Source organism: Brachyhypopomus gauderio, chromosome 14 (genome assembly GCF_052324685.1).
Source record: "Brachyhypopomus gauderio isolate BG-103 chromosome 14, BGAUD_0.2, whole genome shotgun sequence".
In the NCBI taxonomy this organism is placed as follows: domain Eukaryota; kingdom Metazoa; phylum Chordata; class Actinopteri; order Gymnotiformes; family Hypopomidae; genus Brachyhypopomus; species Brachyhypopomus gauderio.
Genome location: NC_135224.1, coordinates 20,388,453 through 20,409,911, shown reverse-complemented (window position 1 = coordinate 20,409,911; position 21,459 = coordinate 20,388,453). Strand labels below are relative to the sequence as shown.

The 21,459-nt window shown below is 48.5% G+C and overlaps 1 protein-coding gene across 3 annotated transcripts in view; it reads left to right on the top strand.

Moving 5' to 3' along the window:
* The window catches only part of spsb4a (splA/ryanodine receptor domain and SOCS box containing 4a), a 31,913-nt gene extending 11,247 nt beyond the window's left edge, over nt 1-20,666 (top strand). For all 3 annotated transcript variants that reach the window (XM_076973204.1, XM_076973203.1, XM_076973205.1), the window contains one exon: nt 20,397-20,666. In XM_076973204.1, the coding sequence (XP_076829319.1) occupies nt 20,397-20,524 (128 nt within the window). In that variant the 3' untranslated portion in view covers nt 20,525-20,666. The remainder of the gene's footprint in view (nt 1-20,396) is intronic.
* The last annotated feature ends 793 nt before the right edge of the window (nt 20,667-21,459 follow it).

The following is a 21,459-nucleotide window of genomic DNA, read 5'->3' as shown; positions in this document are numbered from 1 at the left end:
TCACTTGTTTCCCCATAAGTTTCCCAAACGTTTGTCTGAAAGTGACGACGAGTCATTTTATAAATTCGCAATTATTGTAATAATTGCATTTTCATAATCTTGTGTAGTATAACATGCATTTAATATGGTTTATATGACCATGTCTGAGAGCTTACATGGTCGTATAATCCTCACTGCTACTCTGTTTTTGTAACACATGTTGTTATGATGTCAGAGATGACATCAGCCTTGCCCTGATAACATCAGCATTACCCCGATGATATCAGCTTTGCCCTTCATGACCGTTATCAGGGGAGCATGGCGTACACCATGACCCAGACCGTGTCTGCGTGATTGTCTCTCAAGGCCGTCGCTCCGCGTCTGGATCCTCCAGTGACGACAGTCTGATCATTCTCGCCTGCTCGTGAGCGCCTCCTGTAGTTGGGCCACACCCGGTAGGCGTCAAGCCCTTTACCGAGGCTCATGAGATCTCACGGCTCCGTTTGATATCCTGACAGTCATTCCTGCCCTTTCACGGAACTCCTCCCAATAGGTGGAGGCTGGCAAGGGCGGGGCTTCAGCCATGAGGGGGCGGAGTCTTTCCTGAGTAACACGCTTTGACAGTTGCGCGCACACAAGGGCACTCAGCAGTGCTCAGTAGTCAACAGCAAGTCCTCCAGTTAACGTCTCAGGGTGCTGTAGTAGACGCAGCAGGGAGGGGAGGCAGGATACTCTCCTTCTGCTCAGCGTTTTAGTCTGCCGAGTCTTCTCGGGGGGTCTGAGGAGGAAGGGGATATTTCTATTTTAATAGTTTACATCCAAGCTGGTTATGAACCCACAGTGGCACAGCATCGAATTCCAGTCTCAGGAGTTCTGGTCAGGGGAGTTCTGGTCAGGGGTGTTCTGGTCAGGGGTGTTCTGGTCAGAGGTGTATAATCCAGTTTCAGAAAGTAAAAGTCCTCACCAGGATTTTGCTCAGGCTTCCTGGATTGTGTTGATTCCACCAATTTTACCTGAATTGCACTAATTAGAAAATCTAGCAAGCTTGAGCAAAATCCTGGTGAGGACTTTTACTTTCTGAACCTGGATTATACACCTCTGGTTCTGGTCAGGGGTGTTCCGGTCTTGGGAGTTCTGGTCAGGGGTGTTCTGGTCTTGGGAGTTCTGGTCAGGGGTGTTCTGGTCTTAGAAGTTCTGGTCTTGGGAGTTCTGGTCTTGGGAGTTCTGGTCAGGGGAGTTCTGGTCAGGGGAGTTCCGGTCTTGGGATTTCTGTTTAGGGGATTGCACTGCTGTCTCTGAAAGCTACATTTACGCTGTAAATGGACATTCTGAACTCTTTCACAACTCAAGCAAATGTTTGCTATATTTAGTCAGAGAACGTTGCTGCAATCGCACGTTTACACAAGTCTCTGTGGTTGGTACCATGTCATTGTTGCTGTGGTTGGTAATGCGTTTCTTTGTTGCTGTGGCTCGTAGCACGTGCCATTGTTACTGTGGCTGGTCATTGTCATTGATCATTGGTAACGCTGATGTGGTTGTCACTTTTAGGGGTAACGTGGTTAGTAGTTGGGAACATACATCACTGATACTGTGGTTGATAATATGCAGTGATGGCTAAGTTACCTTGAAAAAGTAATCCGATTACTGATTACTGATTACTCCTTTTAAAAGTAACTTAGTTACGTTACTGATTACTTGATTTTAAAAGTAACTACGTTAGATTACAAGTTACTCTAGTAGTTACATTCAGCAGCAAAATAAATTTTTCCAATACTCACTTTATTGGAAGTGCATTTTTAACAGTAACAATGTATTGAAGCAGGTTCGGTAACCGAGGCAGAAACTGCTTAATCCAAAAATCCCGAGGAGGGAAACTTTATTGATAACGCAACCCTGGCGCGCGCAGGCTCCGCCCCCCAGTGTCACTTAAAGGGCAAGACTCGCCGTGAGGAGTAGGAGTCGCTACAGTCAGAGCGCTACGGTCAGACGCAAAAGTAGAACTGAGCCAAGAAGAAAGCAAAAATATATATTTTACTAGGGAAAATATAAATAGTAACGCACAGTTATTTGGATAAGTAACTTTAATCTGATTACTGGACTGGAAATAGTAGCGCGTTATATTACTCGTTACCGAAAAAAGTGGTAAGATTAGAGTAACGCGTTACTGACATCACTGATAATATGTGTCCTCGTTACTGTGAATGGTAATATATATGCGTCATCATTGGCACAAAAATAGTCCATTTGGAATGACGTGCGGACCCGTTTTTAGTGGTCACGTATTTATGTTACATATACTGTGTATATACTATGTATAATATATATAGGTAGTACACACAGCAGCACGGCACACAAGGTCGTCAGAGGGCAGAACGTTTTGGACAGATGTTTATCATCAGCTGTGCAAGCGGAGATCTTTTCTTTACCGAAAATTATACTGAGCAATAAATAAAACAACTTCCCGTTCCGTATTTGAGCAGATCAACAAATGTTTGGCATTAATTTGCAAGGAAGAAATGTCATTACGACGAGGAGCTCGGGGCGCGTTTGCTCTGCGGAGTTCTTAACACCTCCGCGCGTGGTTGTCCTCGGAACCGTCTTCCGCGGGAGGCGGGGAACAGCCGTGACAGACGTTATTGTCGATGTTCGCTATTTGAAGTTGAAAGTGGTTCGGTTCGACTTCTGATGGCGAGAGCTCGGTCACGGGAATTGCGTCGGCCTGGGCGAGGGGAGGTGCCTAAAATGGCGTGAAAGCCCTTCAAAGCGTCCGCCAAAAAGGCCGTTTGATGTGGTGGGGGGTGCGTGAAAGTGGCTAACATTCTGTTCACATTGCTCTGGAATTGGAGGAGGTAGTGAAACGCTCCTCACTTTCCTCCCGTGTGTGTGTGTGTGTGTGTGTGTGTGTGTGTGTGTGTGTGTGTGTGTGTGTGTGTGTGCAATATATGCATGTAGAGATTATTTACTTTTATAGGTGATTTATTTTTCATTGACAGTTGAAGCTATGTGGTGTAGCCTATAGAGAGTGAGATAGAGAGAGAGAGTGGGGGGGGGGTGGTCTCAGCTCATCCCTACAGCAGCATGCATTATTCTTTATGTTTATTAACATATCCACATTTTAGAATAGCATATGCATATTTACTTTACATTTTTCAAGGTTCAAACCCTGGACAGGAGTTGCCATAGAAATGCAAGAAACAAAAAAAAAAAACCAAAAAAACAAAACCCGTTTGTGTAGTTGTGGTTTAGTAGTGCTTTTAGAACCTTCTTCAAGGGACTGTTTGTAAAAATGCTGCGCTTTGACCAGCCCAGCGCTCGTTAGCAGTGACGCGTGCCGTGTGTGCGTCCAATCTACCAGCAAGCACCTGACGCAGCCTCACTTATTGATCGCCGTAATTTTTGAAAACTCAATTACTAGCCGTGGAGCTGGTGGCAGGCCCCTCAGAGCACGGCCTAGCATAACTTATCGGACTGTAATAGCCAATGGGAGTGTTGGAAAACCGATATCCAATCACGTCCAGGCGGAAGCAGGCGAGCGAGTCGATCGTCTCCGTTCTGCGTCGCTCGTGGTGCAGCCGCGTTTGGGCAGCAGAGCGAGGTGGCATGACGTGTCTCATCCTGATGAGAACTCGACTAAAAGGTGTACGAGACGCAAGAGACGAGACAGCTCAGTCAGACAGAAATGAGAGAGAGAGAGAGAGAGAGAGAGAGAGAGAGAGAGAGAGATAGCCTAGTGGTTATGTGTACAAGGAATGTTGCTGGGATGCTCGGATAACTGCACGTGTCAGTTGTGAATGCTGAAAGTCATTATGGGTAGTTGGAGGTGTCCAGGCGGTGTGTGGGTGAGATGATGTGTGTGTCATTGGGACGCGTGAGAGCGTGTGCACACACACATCCGTGTGCGCCCAGCTGACTTAGTACCACGGTAACACGCCACCCGAACACAAATGAAAAACAACAAAGGAAAACGCAGAGATTTTGACTCCACACACACACACACACACACACACACACACACACACACACACACACACACGTGCCTCAGTGCCAACACGGTGATGGCAGCCTTCCAGGAAGCTTTGCCAAGCTCTGCTATGTGGGGCAGCACAGAGTAGTGGGAGACAACCGCAGGCCGGAGAGATGGACTACACTACAGGCCTGGGAACAGTAGAGCGACCCCTAGAGGGGCCCATAGAGCAGGACACCTAGAGGGTCTCTCTCTCTCTCTCTGTCTCTCACACACACACACACACACACATATAGACATACACACCTCCTCCCTCCCCTCCCTCTCTCCTGTCATTCATTTACTGGTTGTAGGCTCCTGTCCCAGTGTCCTGTGTCCTGTCCATTGTCCCTGTGTCCTGTGTCATGTCTTATTTTGAATTAATTGTGGGATTAATTAGTCTATCTTGGATTCCGCAACAAGGACATAAGCTCCACCTTCCTAGATTAGACACCTCAGCTGGCCAGCTAGTCAACGAGAGAGAGAGAGAAAGAGGGAGAGGGAGAGGGAGGGAGAGGGGGAGAGAGTGAGAAAGAGAATTTGATGATTGAGATGACAGCAGGCGTGTGAGAAGAGGGAGACAAAGATGAGATGATAGCAGATGGACAGGGAGTGTAGGATGAGCAGCACAGAGATAATTGCTGTCGTTCAAAAGGACAAATGGAGAGAGAGAGAGAGAGAGAGAGAGAGAGAGATGTAAGGGTCAGGGTCATTGTTACACAGGCAGTGGATGGAACTACAGTGTTCTATTTTATTCTGTAGTTTTTTTGTGTCCAACTTTGTGTGTGTGTGTGTGTGTGTGTGTGTGTGTGATTGTAGTGTCTCACCCTTACAGTCTGGGTTTAGTTTACTGTGTAGTATAGGAACGTAGTGACATTTAAGTGTGTTACAGGCCTTGGTACACCTACTGTGTGTGTAAGGGGTCCCCTGCATTTCACTGGAGCTAATACTGTTGTCTCAGTCTTACAGGAGTGTGTGTGTGTGTGTGTGTGTGTGTGTGTGTGTGTGTGTGTGTGTGTGAGCATCTGGTGCTGGTCGCACGTATTAGCCCAGACAGACGTGTGGGAGATGTGAGATCTTCAGTCTTTTCCTGTTCAGTGTCAGTTGGCTCCTTCTTCCAGCTGTTTCCCTGCCGAGGTCAATGAGGGCCGACCGAGCGCCCTGTCCACTAATGAAGGACCAGCATCCCAGCTGAAGGAACAGATGGAGAGGTCCACTGGGTGGAGGGCTTAGGGGGTAGGGGGTTAGGGGGTAGGGAGTAGGGGGTAGGGGGGGTTGGGGGGTAGGGTGTTGGTGGTGTGTGGGGTCTGTGGCGGAGGCAAACGCAGCTTGGCTGAGTGTTAATGGAGAGCTCGTCATTAGCGGATTAGACAGATGGGTGTGTGTGTGTGTGTATGTGTGTGTGTGTGTGTGTGTGTGTGTGTGTGTGTGTGTGTGTGTGTGTGTGTGTGTGTGTGTGTGTGTGTGCTTCACTCAAATACAGCTGCTGCTTTGTCCTTACTGTGAACCAAATGCCAAACACACACACACACACACACACACACACACACACAGATTCCACAGACATAAACCGCTCAGATCCGACAAAAAGAAAACACTCAAAACTACAGAAAGAAAACACATAGATAATACAGACACCAAACACTCACCTACTACAAACACTGACATACTACACTCACCTACTACAAACACTGACATACTACAAACACTCACCTACTACAAACACTGACATACTACACTCACCTACTACAAACACTGACATACTACACTCACCTACTACAAACACTGACATACTACAAACACTCACCTACTACAAACACTGACATACTACAAACACTCACCTACTACAAACACTGACATACTACAAACACTCAAATATTAGAGATGCTTGGATAATACAGACATAAAACACTCACATTACAGACAGTAAACCCTGTGGTAATATAGACAGACGTGGCTTGACAGGAGTGATGGTTTCTAATAACGTGTTCAGCGAGACGGCAGCGGTAAGTTATCGTATGGCTGGATCCCCCATTTCTACTAACACAACGAAACAAACTTCAAACAGAGAAAGTGCTAGCCCAGCAATCCAGCACTAGCCCTCGTGTGTGTGTGGGTGTGTGTGTGTGTGTGTGTGTGTGTGTGTTATTAACTTAGTTATCTCCTTGGCTGTACTTCCCTACACACACACACACATCCCATCAGCGTGTGGCGCTGTGTGTTGACTGCGACGCTACAGGTTCGTTCCTGCTCTGCTCCCAGCATGCACCCTGTCACTCCCAGCATGCACCCTGTCAGTGGCCTCCGCATTAACACTCATTAACGAGCATCCAGCAAGGCCTTCATCCCCTTCACATCCACCAAACCTAAGAGACTAACACTCGTTTACTCTACGTTTACTCTTTTTCTCGTAACTGGTCCCCGTTGCTCAGTTGTAATGGGAACACGAGGCTCTGTGGTAGTTTCCGTGTCCACGGTAACACAGAGGGCCTTCCTCCCGCCCACCGCGTCGCTACCACGGCGATCAGTTCTGTTGTTTTGGGTGGTTTTTTTTCCGTTCCTTCTTTTACCCTCCGTTTCACCTCCTTTACGCACGTTCCCTCCATCCCCAGACGCCACCGCAATATTTGCACATCTAATTGCCCGAAGAAGTTTCCGTGGAAACAGACATCATTCACACGCAAAGAACAAAGAGAGAGAGAGAGAGAGAGAGAGAGAGAGAGAGGGAGGGAGGAAGAGGGCATGTTAGATGGGGAATAGACGGAGAGACAGCGTGTCTGCAGGAGTGTGTGTGTAACACTGAGCTGTACTGAGTGTGTGTGGATTAAGTCCTGAGTCCTTTGTAAAACTCTGCGAGGTTTGCTGCCTGTAGCTGTTTTTCAAACCTAGTTCTCTATACAAAAGACCTGTGTGTGTGTGTGTGTGTGTGTGTGTGTGTGTGAATCTGTTAGTATATCTGTGTATGAGTGTGTGTATGTGTGTGTGTGTATGTGTGTGTGTGTGTGTGTGTGTGTGTGTGTGTGAATCTGTTAGTATATCTGTGTATGAGTGTGTGTGTGTGTGTGTGTGTGTGTGTGTGTGTGTGAATCTGTTAGTATATCTGTGTATGAGTGTGTGTATGTGTGTGTGTGTGTGTGTGTGTGTGTGTGTGTATGTGTGTGTGTATGTGTGGGTCTGTTAGGATATCTGTGTGTGTGTGTGGGCCTGAACCAGTGTGTGTGTCGTGAGTGTGTTAGACGTATCATTAGCTCAGCATTAGTCTTCTGCCATGGTTTTATAGTAGACGTAAAGGTGTTTCCGCCTGACCTGACCTGCCCTTTGACCTTGGATTTACACTCTAATGTACATTCAGTAATGGGTGTATGTGTGTGTGTATGTGTGTGTGTGTGTGATGGGTGTATGCTATCAGCAGGTGTGCTGTTATGCAATAGATGTGAACATCAGTGTTCCTGTCTCAGGGGCTTGAGATAAGCTTTATCTGTAACATGACCTATCTTGTTACGGACATGACCAGACAGACAAGGTAGCAGATTCAGAATGCATGCTACACACACACACACACACACACACATACACACACACACACACACTGTTAGGCAGCATTGTTCTGTCTTTGTCTCGAGAGGGAGCTCCCTCTCTGTGGTCCAGTTCTCCACAGAGCTCTCTAAAGGACCTTCTCGTCATTAGGGATGGCCGGTGCTTGACCTCTTTGTTTGACCTCTGCCTCCCCTGTGTGCCCCCCTGGCTGTTTGAGTGGATCAGAAGCTCTGGTGAATCAGGGTTCACCTTTACTCTTCTGCTCTGTGGAGCTGCAGGGGGTCACCACCATCCAGTCACTGAACCACCACGCCACATGATTATACTCTGTCGGGTTTGTTGGAAGGATTGCTTTATGAGCTGCGTTTCACAGCCAACAGCAAGCCATGCTAAACACTGTGGACGCCCGGGGCCTCTGAAACACATTTGGTGGGGATTTACAAATGTCAGTGTGCTTCTGAATATATACTGCAGGCATGTGTTTCATTTAAAGGGGCCCTGCCATTGGCTTTCGCCTTCCTTGTTAAAGGGATCGTTTGATATTGCTGAATGAGAGTGCCTATTAAGAGTGTATATTAAGCATTATATGGCTGCAAATAGCCAAGCGCTAACAAAGAAGCGTGGCATTCTATAACCACGAGCCTTAATTTGCTGTCACACAGGCGTCGGCGATTTAATGCCTACGGCAGTGTGGTTAGCTCGTGTGACCGTGTTTCCCCGCGGGCTTCGTGGAGGGTTTCCGACGGTTTTACCGATACGTGTAAATCCACCATGTAGCCCGTGGATCATGACAAAGATCACAGAAGTCCCGTTGTGTGTGAGCGCAGTGAGAAGCTTGGACGTATCTGAGGTGTAGAGGTTATGCTTGCTGTGTGCCAGCGGGCGTGTCTTTGAAGGCAGCTGGAAGGCAAGGTGGGCGGGGCTTGCGGGGTGGGCGGGTTTTGCGGTTAACACTGCGCTGCCTTTGAACCGCCCCCACATCGACCCCATGTGTCCTTTATCTGAGCTCCAACGGCTGCAAAGAACCAGCAGTTTTCACCATCACAAGGGTCCCTGGCTCCATCTGATTCTCCTCTGCCTCTTCACCTTTCTTTTCCTGTTTATCTCTCTCTCTCTCTCTCTCTCTCACTTTGTCTGTCAAATGAAGGTCCTCACCATGAGCAGGCACCATCATGGGGTGTAAAGACTTCAACAAATTGTAGATCAATTCATCTTGCCATTCATGGCTCAATGATTTATGTGTAATCCGTCACTACAAAGAGTGCCAGTGCCACCCAAGATCAGTGCTGGGAGGGAGAGAGGGAGGGAGAGAGAGAGAGAGAGGGAGGGAGAGAGAGAGAGGGAGGGAGAGAGAGAGAGAGAGAGGGAGGGAGAGAGAGAGAGAGGGAGGGAGAGAGAGAGAGAGAGGGAGGGAGGCAAGGGGGGAACTTTGGGATCAGAAGGAAAAACGGGGAGTCCTCGGAGGTGAAGATAAAAGTGAGACAGCAGGGCTGTTCTGACGTTCTCAGGAAGCGCGGAGGAGGAGGAGGCAGAGATGTCGTGTTGAGCCTGAGCCCAGGCTGTGGTGTTTGAAGATGAGCGAGGACTCTCATCTCACGTCCTCCCACCGAGACCAGCAAGCATCACGTCAACCTGCTCCTCCTTTCATTGTAGAGGTGGCAACACACTGGTGATGTGTATCACCCTGTCTCCGCGGTGTGTGAGCGCAAACCTTGCTGTCACTGGACTGCCCGTAGCTCGAGAAGTGAACAAGAACCTGAGGAACCCGAACTTCTGGGTTTCATGTTCAAGGTAGAACTTGAGACCCCCTCCCCGCCCTTTTGGAGATCTGAGCATATGGAGTTGGAAAAGTGGCCAGAAAACCCATTATTCAGAAAGGAGGACTTTCAGAAGCTGGTCCTTCTCCAAAGCTTCAACTAGAACTCCATTTAACTGCCTTTGATCATGACGAATCACAGTTCCAGTCCATACAGTTATTACGGAGATCTTTGAACTTTCTCTGCACATTCAGATGAACAACCTATCGTATTGCATCATAATTGTTAATGCGTGTATATTACAAGTTAGCCTCGAGTTTAGCTCTGCAGGTTTGGGCATGCCTGATTTAAACAGTTTGTGTCTTGACATTTTGACCGAAGGGTATTTGAACAAATTTGTATCACAGAACGAAATGATTGTGATTAAACCCTTTAATACTTATGCAAATATTTTTCAATTAATTTACATCAAACGTAATCACTGTACGATTAAAGGTTCCCAGCCCAATACGTTATCTGCAGTACTACATCTGAAACAACTCTGACCAGAGAGGTGTTATTGTGCTCACAAATGATTCAGGCTGCTCGCAGACATCACATGGGTCCTTCGGTCGAGGGTGGGTCCAGAGCGTGCCGTTACCCGGGCAACCCAGGCTCCGTCTGGACTCGCCGGGCCATCTCCGTCACCGTGACCTCCACCTGCTCCAGCAGCTGACGTGTCCACCACGTGTCCACCACGTGTCCACCACGTTGAGCCATGCCCCTCGGCCACGCCCCTCTTCATGGCCACGCCCTCCCGTGAGAGCTGGTGTTGAAAAATGTTGGTGCGGTGTACAGGCCTATACACACTGCATATGTGATGGCCCTTCCCTACGGCTCTAAACGATTATCCCCTCCCTCCGAGAATTACTCAGTCAGCTCATTTTTAATGATCTCCACTGCCGAGCCCTTTAAGTGTATTGATATTTCATTTCGCTCAGTACAGCATACGACAGTTGCTAAGTACTGCACGGAGCAGTTTCCCTCCGCATAAATGGCTTAGCTCAGATAACAAGATAACACACGTTAGCACAAAAAACATGGGATATAGCTGCTCCTAGCCCAAGTTGTTGCCTTAGTCCTAGCTGACAGGACTTCTGTTGCTACTCGCTACTAGTGTACGTGATAGCTCACAGGTGTTAGCAGTGACAGGTGAAAGTGGGAGTGGTTAGTTTAGATGGTCCAGTCTCCACCCACTTCTCATTTCTAGTGATTCTAGTGATTTCAGGATTCTGCCAACGTGTAGTCACGTTCTGCAGTGTCCATACTACGTCACCACTGGCTTTTAATGCTTGTTTACTGTTCCAGCTTCAAGAGAAAACTCAGAATGAGTCATGGTCTGGCGTAGTACTGAACACCTGGTAGTAACAGAATAAAACACACCCACAGCCTGCGAACAATGCCAAACGCAGACTTCCTGCTGAATAACAAAATATTTTTATTGCTATATGTTGAGATTTATAGCAGCACTTACAGAGGACAGCAGAATCTGAGACGGAAGAGACAAACGTTTAGACGTGACGTTGCGTCCACGGCGTGGGACCAGGGCGTGTCCATGTGTGACAGTAGTTTCAGAAATACAAAATAATAATAACAACAACAATAATAAGTTAAGATTAAAAGTAAATCCTGTTATGATCTGCCATGTTGTTTCCAGTGTAATTATTTGCTGAGAGTCAGGCCCACTGGAGCAGAGTGATAAATCCCCAAGGCATTAAGACATTTCTCACTTTCCTCAGTGGGATTCTGGTTCCCCAAACTATCAGGGTGATCCGGAGTGTTCTGTGAGGCCATTCGATTCAATCAACAGGGAACAGAAGCACTCACACGTGACATGTGCTGACACATTTTCACCATTATAGGAACAGCTATTTACATACGTTATCAGGGGATTCGGTGGTAGGCTGTTCACAAGAGGTTCACGGAGATGATTCCTACGTCCTGCGGTTCGGTGCGTGTCGCCATGGACTACAGCACATCGTCACTGAGGTGATGATAGCTGGTTCTGCTTCACGCTAGCACGGCCTGTATCCTGCACGGGTAACTTTACCACACTACATGCGGATCGTAAATATTTCAGGCCCGGGCATGAAAGAAGGTCGCCCGTGGCAACGTGTGTCTGTCCAAGGCTGTTTTCTCATTTTACAGCCGCTTAATAAGAGGCACAGTAGTGCCAGGGTCCTCTTCGGGAGACTTGGGAATCCACAATAAAGTCATTTTAATATACGACTAGCTCAGGAGAGATGGAGGGTCATTCAGCTGGTGTAGTTTCTATTCTCATGTTTGCTGCAATGAGCCTAGGACACGTTGGTCATGTGTACGATATATACACACAGTTAAGTGCAGTGTTGGGTGATGTGGTGAAAATGCACGTCGAGTTAATCTCTGCAGCTACGACGTGCGTTTAATCTTGATAGATTAGGATGATCTCGCGTAGCCACAAGAGCTTGGTGTGCCTGGTTGGTGCATGACTGATGGTTTCAGAATCAGAAGTGAGTCTGTGGTGTGAGTGGGGGATTCAGAATCAGATGTATGTTGTGAGTGGGAAGCTGATGTCAGACGTGTTCAGACGTGTTCAGACGTGTTCAGCTTTGTGTTCTCCGCTGTTACTGTTTTACAATCGCATGTGGCCTGGTATAGTTCGATGGGGGGGATTTGCTCCTCTCTGACCGATGGTTCTGTGGACTGTGGACTTGGTGTTGTTAGTGCTTCCCTGCTTAATTTAGAACCCCTCCCCATGGAGGAACCGACTGGCAGAGAATGAAAGACAGAGAGAGAGAGAGAGAGAGAAACAGAGAGAGAGAGAGAAACAGAGAGAGAGAGAGAGAAACAGAGAGAGAGAGAGAGAGAAGACGAAACCTAGAGATGACATTTTAATCTGACTCATGTTTTTGTATAAATAAGCAGGTATTTGATATAGAGAGGAAAGGAGGGGGGAGGAGGAGGAGAGGAGGAGAGGAGGAGGAGAGGAGGAGGGGTAGGGAATGATAGGAGGAGGAGGAGGAGAAGAGGAGGGGAGGAGGAGGAGGAGGAGAGGAGGAGGGGTAGGGAATGATAGGAGGAGGAGGAGGAGAAGAGGAGGGGAGGAGGAGGAGGAGGAGAGGAGGAGGGGTAGGGAATGATAGGAGGAGGAGGAGGAGAGGAGGAGAGGAGGAGGGGGAGAGAATGATAGGAGGAGGAGGAGGAGAAGAGGAGGGGAGGAGGAGGAGGAGAGGAGGAGGGGTAGGGAATGATAGGAGGAGGAGGAGAAGAGGAGGGGAGGAGGAGGTTAGCCAGAGAGCAGGGAAGAGAAGACAAACATGAGGGTGCTGTTGAGGAAGAAGAGATAAAAGGATGGATGAGGAGGAATCACTGAGCAAAGACACACTGCAGTTATCTCCCAGCATGCATTGCCTCTCGCTATTTTCTGGGAATGTGTGTACATGTGGCAGGTGTGTATGTTTGTGTGTGTGTGTGTGTGTGTGTGTGTGTTTGTGTGTGTGTGACAGAAAATAAGTAGCGCCTAAGTAGCACAGAGGTTTGCACAAAGCATGCACACAGTATCTGTATTGCCCTTGTTATTTATGGCTGTCTCCTTTACTGTCAGTGAGTCCACCACCATAAAGAATATCTGCAGTAATGAGTCTTCACCTCTGGGGCCATTACATCACCACCACGACCATTGTCATCATCACCATCACCATCATCATCATCATCATTGTTACTATCATCCTTATCCTCTGAGCCTCTCACAGATGAAGATCAGTCACCAAAGTTATGCGTCATGAGTCTAAAATTGTCCTACAAATACATATTTCAGCCATTTGTCATTTACGCCTTTATTTTTGATGCCAAATAACAGGTCGACATTATGGTCAAATTGCCCCTCATTACTTTAGATCCATCTCTGGTTTTATACCACCAGGAATGCTCTGTCTGTCTGGCACCTGTGTGTGTGTGTTTGTGTGTGTGTGTGTGTGTGTGTGTGTGTGTGTGTGTGTGTGTGTGTGTGTGTGTGTGTGTGTGTGTTTGTGTGGGATTGTGTGTGGGTGTGTTTGTGTGGGGTTGTGGGTGTGGGTGTGTGTGTGGGTGTGTGTGATCATGTGTTTAGCTCTCTGTGGGCACCATTTGTCCCCGTGACGATAGGAAATAGTGAATATTTTGGCACTCTAGGGGTGTTTGGCTGTAAAAAGCCTTTCCTAAAAAGGCAGCTTTATTTGATAAACTAGAGGAACCACAATATTTCATTTTTGGATGCTGAGGTTAAGGTTAGCGTTAGTGTTAAGGTTAAGGTTAGGGTTAGTGTTAGGGTGTAGGTTCAAAGCTGGTTAGCTTCAACGATGCATGAGTTAAACAAGGGAGTTGTTGTTTGTCTCCATCACACACACACACAAACACACACAGATATAAACATACAAGGTCACACCTCAAGTGGTGCATTAATGCTTCTGCTGCTCCTCTATGTCAATCTGAAGTAAACAGGAAATATTGAAACAAATAAACAGCCACTTTTAAGGTCAATCTGAGCAGGCAGCCTATAAGCGTGTTACGAACGTGTTACGAGCATGTTATGAGAACCTTCTGAGCCTATCCATGACCATATTATGAGCACATTCTTCCAATTTTCTCCATCACAAACCTTCTTGGATTTTTATAGAATGAACGCTTCCCAAAAATGAAAAATAAATAAACAAACAGAAGAAGTCTCGTCTCAGCGTACTGTTTTAACGTAGCGCATAAAATCCACACGACTGCTGCATAATGAATGGTAGGGAATGGTAGAAAACCTTTGTTAAGAGTCTTCTGGGAGCTCAGCACAGATCCTACACAGACTGTGGCCGTTCCCGCCTCATTAACCTGCCGTGTTCCTCCAGCGTCTCGTCTCCGAGAGCCTAAACATCATTACTGCATTCAGCTCTTCTTCTCCAAAACATCACGACCCCGTCACGTGACTCCATGACACGCATCAGTGGCGGATGGTAAACGCATTGTTATTATTTAATGCCACGTTATAGCCGCGGTGATTCTGACAGAATCGCCGTATCAGCAGTGCCCCGTAAGTGTACTGCTGGCTTGTCTCATCATTCTGGGCTCTCACGGGGACCCATAATGCACTGCTCACTGCTGGGAATGGTCCCGCAGAGATGCGGGTGATTTTAGCTGATTCTCAGGCTGATTTCTACGCAGTGTGGATGAGACATCATCACATCATCACTGCTTCTTTTGTGAGTGTTTAAGATTTGTCTGGACGGTAAACATTATTTATCGACAGCACTCTGGTGACTCATGACAGGCCATCGTGTATGTAGGTGTGTTTCCGTTGGGGTTGGAAGAAAACTGTGTTCTCGTGCCTGTGGTAGCCACTGGGTTCCTGGGCGGAGTCCTGCATCCCTAAAGCAGGAGATGTGTAGGGACTTATCGAGCGTGGTTTCTGACGCGGTCGGATGGGGTTGGGAGAGACCCGCCGGTCTCAGCGCCGCTGTCGGCCCTCGTGGTCCCGATCGGGGATAGTAGGACACACGAGCTGCTCCCTGCCCCAGCCACGGATCTCCAAGGAACATGCAGGAAGTTGATATTTCCCTGCGAGACAGTGTGAGACGTTGTGAGACGGTGTGAGACAGTGTGAGACGTCAGTTCCACTGCATCGTTCCTCGTCCAGATCCACCGAGCGAGAGCACGGCACCAGACTCGGCCAATCCACCTACATTTACGCCCCGTGAAGCTCTCCGTTAGAGAACCATACATTCTAACTCCGCCCCAACCCCAGGCCACGCCCACATTCCTTCTGCTCCTCCTCATCATGCCTCCCAGCCTCAGTCCTAAAGCAAAGGCCTCTGGAAGACATGGCTCCGCCCCTCTAGACACAGGGAGATCGTGGGTAAGATGTGACAAGCACCTGGGCCTCTTTACGGTGAATTTTCCAACACACACTGTTCTGCAGGGCAGTAGCTGCTATGTGATTGTGATGGGTTTTCAGAGTGTGGGATTCATGCACCGACCCGAGATTCTGAAGCTCTCATAAGCACTTTCCCAAAGAGCATGATATGCTGTGTTGAATAAATAATATCCGACTCTCATCCTCCGAGTACACCGGCTCTCCGTTACAGTTTCATTCTCAGAGCAAAGTGTCCGTTGCTTTTGATATGGATAGTTCTTGTTATATTCCAGAAGCGTGAGATGAAACTGTCGTTTCTCCGTAGCCTACCGGAGAAGTTTAGTCTGTTATAGTTCCGGAACGGGAGTCTGCGTCCGAGGAGAAGGAGAAGGTCCTGTTTCCTGTGGGCTGATGATATTGCCCCGCGGATACGTGCTGTCGCGTGAGTTACAGGGTTGGAACCACGGCTGACGTGATTAACTGAAAGCCATTAGCACAGTCGCCGAGCGTGCCAGCATGGGGACGTGCACTGTGTCCCTGGAAGCTTCCGGAAGGGCTGGGGAGAAGCCGGCAGCCTCCGTGCGTGGACCCGTGTGCTAATTCGGAGCCTCGTGAGATAGAGTGTGGGAAGCAGAGATAGGGAGAGAGAGAAAGAGAGAGAGGGAGGGAGGGAAAGAGAGAGAGGGAGGGAGGGAGGGAGAGAGCGCCCAGCAGCGATCTTGCAGGTGACCTCTCGGACCATGTGGTTTGACCATTGCAGAGATGCTTCAGAGCAGGGTGTTTAGACGCCTGGACGTTACTGGTGGAGACCGTCCTGGTCCTGCGAAGCAGAGTTGAAGGGCGTTGTGTTTAAAAGGTAATAACAGCCTGGAGGAGTGTGTGATTGGGTGCACTGTGGAGCTAATGGCTAAATGAGAGTACAGGAGCACGGGGGAGAGTCACTATTGATCACCCCTGACATCGTATTCTCACACACACACACACACACACACACACACACACACACACACACACACACACACACACACACACACACACATGTATATCCATATTATGATTTCAAATCTAAGGCCTTCAGGGCTCGATCTCTACAAATTTTGAGGCACGGTCTCTATAAGCCAGACTCGACCTTTGACCTTCTATTCCATATGTCGGTCGTCCGTAACAAGAGTGCGGTCCAGTTATCCTCATCACGGACCTCGCATGCAACCGTGGCGATAATTAGGGAGTGATCAAGCTGTCAGGTGAGTCGTTCACACCTGAACGGCTCACCCTGCCTCTCTCCTCTCGCACGCTCCCCTCATCAATGATGCAGCGGTTGACTAGCGATGCCTGATGACAGGCACAGACAGCAGACAGAGAAGGCGGTGTCACGGCAGTACGAATTGCTTTACTGCATTTGAAGCATATAGGACTGGGGATGGAGTTTGGGGCTGGGTGTGCGTTCATGGGTGTGGTTGTGGGGGCGGGGCTGTGGGTTTGTGGGTGTGGCTGTGGGCGGGGCTGGCGATAGGGCTGGAGGAAGGGCGGTAGGGGTCTTCCCTTCATGTGACTGTTTCACAATCTGCGGGTAGACAGACGGCAGCAGTGTAAAACCACATCTGGGTCTGATCTGCTGCAAAGAGCTCTCAGCTCAGACAGATTTGCTGCTGATCGTTTCAAGTGGTCCCGAGTTGAGCCCCCTCACCATTCTGGTGGAGGCTACTATCCCCCCCCCCCCCCCCCCCCCCCCCCCACGGGACGCTAGTCCGCTCCAGAGCAGTCTGGCAGGCGGGTGTTTTCTGCTAAGGGCGTGGATGGATTAATTGGATTTGGCCAAACGCACTGCTCTGATATTTACAGTGCTACTCCCGCTCTTTGACAGCCAGCCCCTAAAAATAGCTTTAAAAAAGGAAAAAAGTCAGCCTCTCTTTCTCTCAATCTCTCTCTCTCCCTCTCTCTCCCTTTCTCTCCGGACTCTGCACACGGACCCAGACTCTCCACACCGAGACCTCCACCTGTCCCATCTGAAGAGCCGTGGTCTAGCTCCACCACTCTGGCTGGACAGGGTGGAGGGGGACATGTCTCTCATATCTGTCCTCGCCTGGACACTTTCTGCTGGGAGACGAAGAGGATGGTGACGTCCTGGGTGGGATGGACAGTCTGTCTGGTGAACTCATGGCAACCGGAGCTTCTTTCTGTCTTTCCATTGGCTGCGCTATCGTTGTCGTAAACCGAGGGCGCTTATTGGCCAGCTGGGACTCGGTGGGCTGTTGTGTTGTTTGTGGAATTTTTTCTTCTACATGGTATGAATCACTGTGCTCTTCATAGTTCAGGTTGTTGGGCTGGGAAGGAGGGGAGGTTTCAGTAGGTTATTAACCAGCCTCTCAGTGTGTGAACTCGTGCACACGAGTGTGTGCATACACACATTTTCCCTAGTTTTCCTATGTGTGTCTGAGAGACTGTTGTGGTTCACAAACACTGTTTCCTGCTACTCTCTGGGTCACTCAGAATTCACCAGCATTAGCATTAACATTACCATTCGCTCCGCTGGGCTTATTTTTAGCATGGCTTAAAACAGCTTTCTTCTTTTATGGATTCTTTTGAGCATGCTGCTGGCACAGGTGCTTTGTGTGTGTGTGTGTGTGTGTGTGTGTGTGTGTGTGGATGGAGAGCCTTTGATATTAACTTTCACGCCTCCTAGAAAGTTAATTTCCTTTCTGTGTAGCAATACGGCACTTTAGTGAAGTCTTCCTTTGGCTTAGTGGCTGAGGTAAAATCCTCGCACCAACGGGATATAGCAGAGCACCTGTGACCAGTGTTGCCATAGTTACTTTGAAACAGTAATCCGACTACTGACTACTGACTACTTCTTTAAAAAGTAGCTCAGTTAAGTTACTGACTACTTGCTTTTAAAAGTAACTAAGTTAGATTACTTTTAGTTACTTTCAGCAGAGGCTGATCCCCCGCCCCTATAACAGGAAAATGACTACCAGTTCTGCCAATACTCACTTTATTGACATGTATTTTAACCGGAACATCAAAAATGACACTGGCATTTGTAAACTTTTTCTTGAAATAGGCTTTGTTGTTTTTAAAATAAATAAATAAATAAGACAGTCTTTCTGTTCAACTCCGCCCACTTACAGGGTTGCCAATTCTCACGCATTGAGCGTGAGACACACGCATTTGACTGTCTTCACACGCTCACACGCCACACTTTCGATATCTCACGCCGAAAAAAAATCTAGTTTATTTACCTCTGATCCATATCTATGATTCAATGAGTTACTAGTTCGATCTGGCGCCAACCACCGGCGATCGATAGATCGTGATATAATACTGAATTTAGTCCATTTTACACCCCGCCCGGTAACAATTTACGTTCGCCGCCACCCCCCCGGTTTTTTTCAGGTTTGACGTTGTGTTTTTGAAAGTAGACAGCACTCTGTCGCCAGCACAGAGTGTACAACGCACCTTAATGTTGTCATCCTTAGCCGAAATAAAATCAAAATAATGCCTGTATTTCCAGCTGCTAAAGGCGAACCTCTCCTTCCATCTGACTTTGGCGCCGCAGAGCAGAGATGACGTAACCGCGTAAGAAACGTGTAGCCAAAAAATAAGAATGAATAACCTACGTTCCCCCGAAATGCAGAAATAGTAACGCACGATGTTTTAGATAAGTAACTTTAATCTGACTACTAGTTTTTAAATAGTAGTTGCGTTAGACTACTCGTTACTGAAAAAAGTAGTCCGACTACAGTAACGCGTTACTAAGTAACGCGTTACCGGCATCACTGCCTGTGACACATGGACGTGTGTGTGTGTGTGTGTGTGTGTGTGTGTGTCAGGTTTACAGTGAGATCACGATCATCATGACCTTGTTTCATTTTATTATCGAATTTCATTTGCCTCTTCCGAAACTGAGGCAGCCTGTTTCGGTGGGTCCAAATGGACCTATCAGAGCCTCATAATTCAATTTATTACCTATGAATCTCTAGAAATCAAATCACTTTGATTTGGTGTGACAGTGAAACAAGCAGGCGGTGGTGTATTGGGACTGGGCTGCTCAAATGAACCCACGTGTGTGTTTGGAGTGTGTGTGTTTGGAGTGTGTGTGTTTGAAACCGCATTCACCTCTCTTCTGCTGTGTTGCACCGCAGGGTTATGAGCCAGCAAGCTGACTGTGTGTGTGCGTGTGTGTGCGTGTGTGTGCGTGTGTGTGTGTGCGTGCGTGTGTGAGTGTGTGTGTGCATGTGTGAGTGTGTGTGTGAGTGTGTGTGTGTGTGTGTCCTCCATCAGTCAGGTTACTCCCTGCTGCTCTGGGTTTCTAAGCCACCTGTCAACATGCCTGTGTTCCATATTAACCTCCACTAACGACCACACCAAGACCTTAAAGGTGCACCAGTAAAATACCGCGGTAACTAATGTCCAGTTAAACCTAGTGGGACCTCACTGACATCATGACACTCGCAATACCACCTGACGTCCACTAGGCGGTGGGGATGAAATGCTGTGAGCACGGTGGACAAGCCCCCTGTGCTGTCCCATGTGGTGGATGGAGAATGTGTTGGGGTGTGGATACTGAGGCTGTGTTGTTACCATGGCAGCATTAAGAGTGGTGCTGATGGAGAACAGGCTCTTGTGCTTGTGACATCATCAGCGAGGGTGGAGCCCACACACACACACACACACACACACACACACACACACACACACACATGTACCAGCTCATTGTCTCAAATGCAAATACCAGCTCTCTCTCTCTCTCTCACACACACACACACACACACACACACACACACACACACACACACACACACACACACACACACACACACACACACACACACACACTCAAACACCAGTGTTTTCTCTCTCTGATTGAAGAGAGAACTCGAGGCTGATTGAATTTCTTATGACCTTGCAGTTGTGAAGTGGTTCACACATGCCGGCATCCCCCACACACCCCTGGAGTCACTTTGTTCTGCCGATCAGCAGTACTGGAACAATACTGGAACAGTGTGGACGATTCTGTTTGTCAGTAGGTCCCACTGGGTCACTGTATCACTGGGCACTACGAGTCCCACTTTGCAGAAATATTTCAAGAGTTAGTTTCAGCGAGCGGCAAAAATTTCAGAAGGAGAAACTTGAACGTGTCTGCGTGCCTTAGCGGTGAGGCAGATATAGTTCTAATACCCCTTTCCTTTCTGTGTGTGTCTCTCTCTACCCCGTCCGCTCCCCCTAGCGGAACCTCTGCCTCTGATGGACCTGTGTCGACGGGCGGCCCGTCTGGCTCTGGGGAGGGCCCGTCTCCAGCAGATCGACACCCTGCCTTTGCCTCAGTCTCTGAAGAACTACCTTCAGTACCAGTGAAGTCCCGCCGACGCCCTCCCGCCCCGCGGACACGATCTCGCACGGACCCGCCGCGCACAAGGGTCAGCCGGCCCGGTCGGGTCACAGAGGGCACACGTTTCTGCTGCGAACCATGACTACCTGGACGTGTGGAGTCGACCGATACCAACCCCCCCCCCCCCCCCCCCCCCATCCTCCACCCCTTCGATTTTATCCCCCGTTCTTAATGAAATCGTTAAATTATTAATGGCAGAGCCGTCAGCTGGGCTATGAGTGTGGAGAAGCAGGACCTCGACGTGCTTGCAGCAACCCCTGCTGGTGTGTGAGGTGTAAAGCATCTCGTGGAACGTCGCACTAAGGACCTGGACACTCGGGGAAACGTGCGATGACCTCGGGACGGTCACCGCGGTGACGCTCACTTCCTCCTGGACCCCGTCGGGCAGACCTCAGGCCGCGAGCAGCGCGCCGCACCCAAGATACGCAGGCCGGGCCTCCTGCACCGATCTGTGGCGGCGCGGCGTCCTTGAAGGCGCCAAGCTGGCCTTTGCCCCATGCACAATAGCAACAAAGGGACGTCGTTTCCACATTCTCCACACCTCAGTTCAGACCCACGACTGACCCAGACACAACCGGGTCACCATGGTGCACGAGCACAGAACTGCAGATGAACCTGTTCTCTTCCCGTAGAGTTTGAGTCACTCTTTCTGTTCTGGAGCTCGTAGTCTAACTTTAATGAGAGTGTCGTTGACCTCGATGGCGACGCTCCTTGGTCACCCTAATTTATGGTGGTTTAGTTCCTTTTGATCGAGGGTGAGCTGATGGACATCAAACACCGTCATTAACCCATCACCTTCGGCTTTTTACTTTAAACCGTGAAGCTGCTTTTATTGTTATTGTTATTATTATTATTATTATTATTGATTTTTTTGCCTGATCTGACTGGGAGATCTGTGGCA